Source organism: Ricinus communis, chromosome 5 (assembly GCF_019578655.1).
Source record: "Ricinus communis isolate WT05 ecotype wild-type chromosome 5, ASM1957865v1, whole genome shotgun sequence".
Classification (NCBI taxonomy): domain Eukaryota; kingdom Viridiplantae; phylum Streptophyta; class Magnoliopsida; order Malpighiales; family Euphorbiaceae; genus Ricinus; species Ricinus communis.
In genome coordinates this window covers 1,668,987-1,674,601 of record NC_063260.1, presented here as the reverse complement: position 1 = coordinate 1,674,601, position 5,615 = coordinate 1,668,987, and the positions used below count along the sequence as shown (strand labels likewise).

Here is a 5,615-nt window from a genome sequence, read left to right as displayed (position 1 = left end):
TTTTTTGACAAATTCATACTAAAAACGTAATTATCTCATTTATTAATATATATAAATTCAAAAAAAAATTAATTGAAAAATAGAAAAAAAGAATATATATTTAAGGATATAAAATGTGATCATTTAATCATTTTAATTCCTTAATTTTAAGTTTGATCTAAGAAACACTAAACCTATTTTCATAATTTTTTAAATGGTTTTAATATTTTATTAAACTAAAGAAAATCTGAATTTATTTTAATAATATTTAAATATTTATATGCATATATCTAAATCTCAAAAGACTTATTTAATTATTATAAAAAAATTAAATTGAAATATCTATTAAATAATAGTAGAAATTAAAGTGTTAAAAATGACTATATAATTAAAATTTAAATATCTAAACATGCATTTAGCAAAAAAAACTGAAATTAGAAAAAAAAAATAGAAAAAAAAAAGAAAAAAAAAAGGAGAAACAAAAGAATCGGGAGGTTTGTTACAGAAGATTGGTTTCGCTCAACGAACGCTTCAACGGCATAATTTGCCGGCCAACCAACACCCCAAAAAATTAAAAATTGAAAAAATAATCCCTTTTCTCTCTCATTTCTGTCTTCGAGATCTCTCAGTTCTGCTGAATTCTCTCGTTTTTCAGTTACGAATTCTTCTTATTGTTATTTTATTTTATTTTTCGTTTTTACATTTAGGGTTTGGCTCAATCAATTTCTCATTTTCTTCGGCTTTTCGATGAACAGATGGCCTTTTTTGAATAACAAGAACAAGGAAAAGAAGAAACAAAAGCGAATTTTGTGTTAAAGAAGAAGAGGAAGAGGAAGAATTGTTGGCATTGGTGTAGAGTTGTGTGTGTTCTGATTACAATTACTGCCCTCAGGTGAAAGATCTGAGGTTTTTTTTTTCTTTTTTAAATTCTTAAATTTGTTTTTCAAGTTCTTAAAAAAAATTTATACATAAAAGAACGAAAATTTTAAAAAAGAGATGAGCGCATCGAGGTTTATCAAGTGCGTCACGGTTGGTGATGGTGCCGTTGGTAAAACTTGCCTTTTGATTTCTTACACCAGCAACACCTTCCCTACGGTAATACTTTCTTTCTTTCTTTTGTTTTTTGAAAAAAAAGAAAAGATTATTGTACGGAGATTATGGCAGTTACTGATTCATTCTGCATTTTTGGTGATTTCAATTGCGTAATTTGATTGCTATACTTGGAAATGTTTATGGAATATTGTTCCTTTTCTTTTTATTTTAATGCTTTTCTTAAAAAGCCCAGTTTATTTATTGATCGAAATTTTGATTTTTTTGTTTTTGGTAATATGAAATGGGCTGATTTGTAAAGCATTGTTCTTTTGTTTGCTATGGGATTGGATTTTAGGAACGTCACATTTTGTTATCTGTTTTTGGTAATTAATGTAAAAGAAGCATTAGCTGAAATGAATTAAATACTTTCAACTGGAAATGAGTCATTCCTTCTTTTTCACATCCATCGTTTTCTTTGGCTTAGTTGAAGAATCATGAGGTGTTTTTATTTAGACAAGTGTAGCTATGAACAATTAATTTCATTCCTTTTCTGTTTTACAATCCTTATTTCGAATTTCACTCTCCTTCCAGTTTCCCTTGACTGTTTCAATGCCAACACTATCTTTTGTGATCCGGTTCCATTAATATTATTTTGATAAATTTCTTAAATGTCTTTTTAATTTGGTGTTTTGAAACATCATACCATTTCCTTAATTCTTTTTGCAATTTTTCTGTGTGGAAAACAGGATTATGTGCCAACTGTTTTCGACAATTTCAGTGCAAATGTGGTCGTCAACGGTGCCACTGTTAACCTGGGGTTGTGGGATACAGCTGGTAATTTTAATAGCACTTATTGATTTTTTTATTTATATATGTTCTTGTATTTTCTGAATTTAGAAATATTATTATGGATGTCTATTTGATTTTCGGTATGCATATGTTACCACTTGAACAGGGCAAGAGGATTACAATAGATTAAGACCTTTAAGTTACCGTGGAGCCGATGTTTTCATACTGGCATTCTCCCTCATTAGCAAGGCCAGTTACGAAAATGTTTCTAAGAAGGTTGTTGTTTACATTAATTTCATAATTTTGCTATCAACTCTTGTTTTTAGTCTCAAGGATTCCTAGATTATGAGAGTTATTAATTAATGATAACTTTCCTTATTTGGCATCATCTTCAGTGGATTCCGGAGTTGAAACATTATGCACCTGGGGTCCCAATTGTTCTTGTGGGCACAAAGCTTGGTAAATTTTTACTTTGTTCTCTGATATATATTAATTTGTATCAAATGTGCTTTTGTCTTAACTTTGATGATCTATGCATAGAGTTGTAAAATAATTCATATGCTTAATCTAAATAGTTTGTCATATTTCCCTATTACATTCCTTTTATTGAATAATATTTAATTATTTGGTCCTCAGCTGCTATTGTGCATGATTTCTTAGAGTGGAGATCTTTTCTTTTTAGTTCAATCAGCTATAGCCTGATTACCTGCAGACTCGTGCTGTTGTCCATAGATACTACTAGTTCATTAGTCAATATTTAATAACCGTTGTTGCAGACTTGTGCTGTGGTCCTTAGAATTGTATGTAATGTATGATGCTGCTGAGTAACTGATACTTGTTTGTTCTTTTGTTGCTTTTCTATGTTGTTGACTGCACAAATTCTAGCTCTCAGTTTAAGACAATTTACTTAATAATTTTGAGGCCCAGCTTGTGTAGACTTTCCATAAGTAATTAATATTTCTGTTTGATGGATGCAAGACTCATCACATTAAGTTTACAAGCTTTTATCAAATTGATTTGTTATAGCAATTTTCTATATCAAATTGGTGGCATATTTTCTATTTATCCAAAGAAAGCTCATTCTTAAAGCTATTGTCTCATTTTGTTCAGCTGCTGCCCATGGGCTTTCTCCTGGTGTTCATCTTCCTTTAATGCCTGATATCTAATTAGTCACCTGCAAGAATGCTTCTTTGATGTTTTGAATTTTATGGAAACATGTCTATTGTGTCTGAATCCTGTAAATAACCATATATTGAGTGATCATGCATGTGCACATGCATCTGTGTGTGAGTGTTTGTGGGTGAGAGAGAAGGAGAGAAAGAGAGAAATTGTGAGTGTCGTCATTTTTAATCCATTAATTTGTTTTTATTGTGCGGTTCACGATGTGAGAAAGAATGGTTGGCATGCAATGAGAAGAGGGAAGTGTTAATAGCTGATCATGGTGGATATATTGGATTTTAAGCAGGTCATTGCTTTTTATTTTTGATATTGGCATCATAGAAAGAAACAATGTTTATTACACTAATGACCACTGGTCATGCTGTTGACATTTTGGGTATGATGGTATTTTTCTTGGGTATCATCACTTTTAGACATGTGGAGAGTACTTGATCCTAACGTTGTTGAACCTCCCTTAACTGGGATATAAGTGTAACTTAAGCTTAATTATTTTGGTAAACAAGGCTTGTCACTCTGTATATGGTGCCTATAATTTACTATCAGCCTTGCTGATAGATTTTTTAATGCAATTTAATTTCTATTTTGTGGCTTTGTACTTGGAACTTGGAGGTGTATTTTTAATTTGCTATTTTCATTTTATTACCTTCTTGTTTGATCATGGTACATAATTGGAGTACAAAATACAGGTGATATTGACCTTACTTTTTATGTGATTTGTAATGAGACAGATCTTCGGGATGACAAGCAATTCTTTGTAGACCACCCTGGTGCTGTGCCTATTACTACAGCTCAGGTAAGGATAAATGCCTTGTGCATGATGCATGGTATATATGTTTCCATCTTGGGCATTGACCTGAGTATCTTTTCCTTTCTTTTTCTTTTTTGATAATAATAGTGATCATTGTTTGACCTATATAATAGGGAGAGGAACTGAGGAAGCTGATTGGTGCGCCTGCTTACATTGAATGCAGTTCTAAAACACAGCAGGTATTCAAAATACTGCAGACATTCTATTTTATGTCGATTGATATCAGGTTTTTGTTTACTATGTAATATTTGTGATCTTTCTGTAGAATGTGAAGGCAGTCTTCGATCAAGCAATCAGAGTTGTCCTCCAACCACCCAAGCAGAAGAAAAAGAAGAGCAAAGCGCAAAAGGCGTGTTCCATATTGTGATTGAGATGGATACGTGAAACTAACAGCCTCGGTTCTACCTATGTTCTGCTTTTTTCCCTTTCCCCGTTGCTCTTATAGAAGCTCAATTATTGTTCCAGCAGAGTAACTAGGATCTCTGTGAAGCATCAGGTGGTTTGGTATTTGCTTTCTTGGATCATTCTGGATGTCTAACTGTTGAATTCTGTTATGTAATTGCCCACCTTCTCTTCCGACGGTTTTGATATTTTTATGTATTAATATACTGGTACTATCCCAGTTAGGAGAAAAAAAAAAACAAATTTGCCTCGCATGGATTCTATCTATTCATATCATTTTCAAGAGCTTGGCTATGTTATGCTGCCAATTTGAAGCTCAATTTATTAGCAACTTGCTAGTTTCTGATTCAAGTTATTGTAGGTTTATTCCATTAAATATCTATTGTTTCTTCATTATTTTACTTGGCTTACTTTCAAATACAGTTGCAAACAATGAGGTGTTCAAATTATTTGCTTATTCTTTTATTTAGCTGCTTATTTTCAATTAAATAAACTGAGGTTTATTTGAAATATTGTTGCAACCTATGAGGTTTCCAGATTCTCTTTTACTTGGTTGCTTAGGCTCCTGGTGTTCAACTTAATTAGGGTTTTCCATAAACTATTAGCTAACTTGTTAAATTTACTTGGAGAATCAGAAGAGCTAGATTAGTTGATTCCCTCTTAAACTCAAATGTATAGATAATATTCATGCTGTTCAAAATAATACTTGAAATGACTATCTCTACAGACCAAGGGAATAGTAAAGAACAAGGCAACTAATAAAGATTTTAGCACTGCAAATTATGATAGGAATTTAATTAATGAACTAACTTTTGAAACATAAAATCAAAACAAAAATTAAAATAGAAAAGCCTGAACCCCATGAACAATTATGTGCCCACATTATGCATATTCCATTACACTGTCTTAACTTTGATGTTTTATCATATAATGTTTAGGGGTTTTGGTGCCTATATAAACCCACTGTGACCTTATTTTCGTGCCATTTCACTTTGTTTTCATTGTACTTATTTGTTATTTGGGTTATTTGCTGCGTCAAAATATGCCCTCCGCTGGCCTTGTTGGCCCTATACCTGCTTCATCACCAATGGCAACAAATACAAAACTTCCTGCAGCAGATAATGGTATTGGAGGTCATTCGAACTCTTAAGCATCCTGACAGCTTTGTCACAAGTCGCAAACAGAGTAATTTGTTTATAGCTATAATGTTTCCAACAGTTACATTATTTGCAAGATTTATTATACTGTTCCGAAACAATCCGGTAAAGGATACTACTTCACGCAATCTGTGCTCTAGAATCATTGACATGAGTTTGTAGTCATGATTCTATAGTTCTTTTTGTTACATGGAAAATATGCTGCTGTCGTATAAGCATGTTATATTGTTTAGCAGTTGATGTTAGTCAGTAGTTATGTTATTAATATG

At 32.0% G+C, this 5,615-nt stretch overlaps 1 protein-coding gene across 1 annotated transcript; it reads left to right on the top strand.

The window, feature by feature from the left end:
- The first annotated feature begins 408 nt into the window (after positions 1-408).
- LOC8268087 (rac-like GTP-binding protein RHO1) lies at positions 409-4,585 on the top strand. The gene is made up of 9 exons (XM_025159453.2): positions 409-633; positions 735-871; positions 955-1,074; positions 1,758-1,845; positions 1,967-2,076; positions 2,196-2,259; positions 3,708-3,772; positions 3,901-3,966; positions 4,053-4,585. Exons 3-9 carry the CDS (start codon positions 976-978, stop codon positions 4,152-4,154), a joined length of 594 nt encoding a protein of 197 aa, XP_025015221.1. The 5' UTR covers positions 409-633; positions 735-871; positions 955-975; the 3' UTR covers positions 4,155-4,585.
- Positions 4,586-5,615: the final 1,030 nt, after the last annotated feature.

Bases quoted from the DNA above. Each gene is read 5' to 3' on its own strand.
- LOC8268087 (XM_025159453.2), top strand. From the start codon at position 976: ATGAGCGCATCGAGGTTTATCAAGTGCGTCACGGTTGGTGATGGTGCC. The intron at 2,260-3,707 runs GTAAATTTTTAC...GTAATGAGACAG, and splicing joins TCTTGTGGGCACAAAGCTTG to ATCTTCGGGATGACAAGCAA. The intron at 3,773-3,900 runs GTAAGGATAAAT...CCTATATAATAG, and splicing joins TGCCTATTACTACAGCTCAG to GGAGAGGAACTGAGGAAGCT.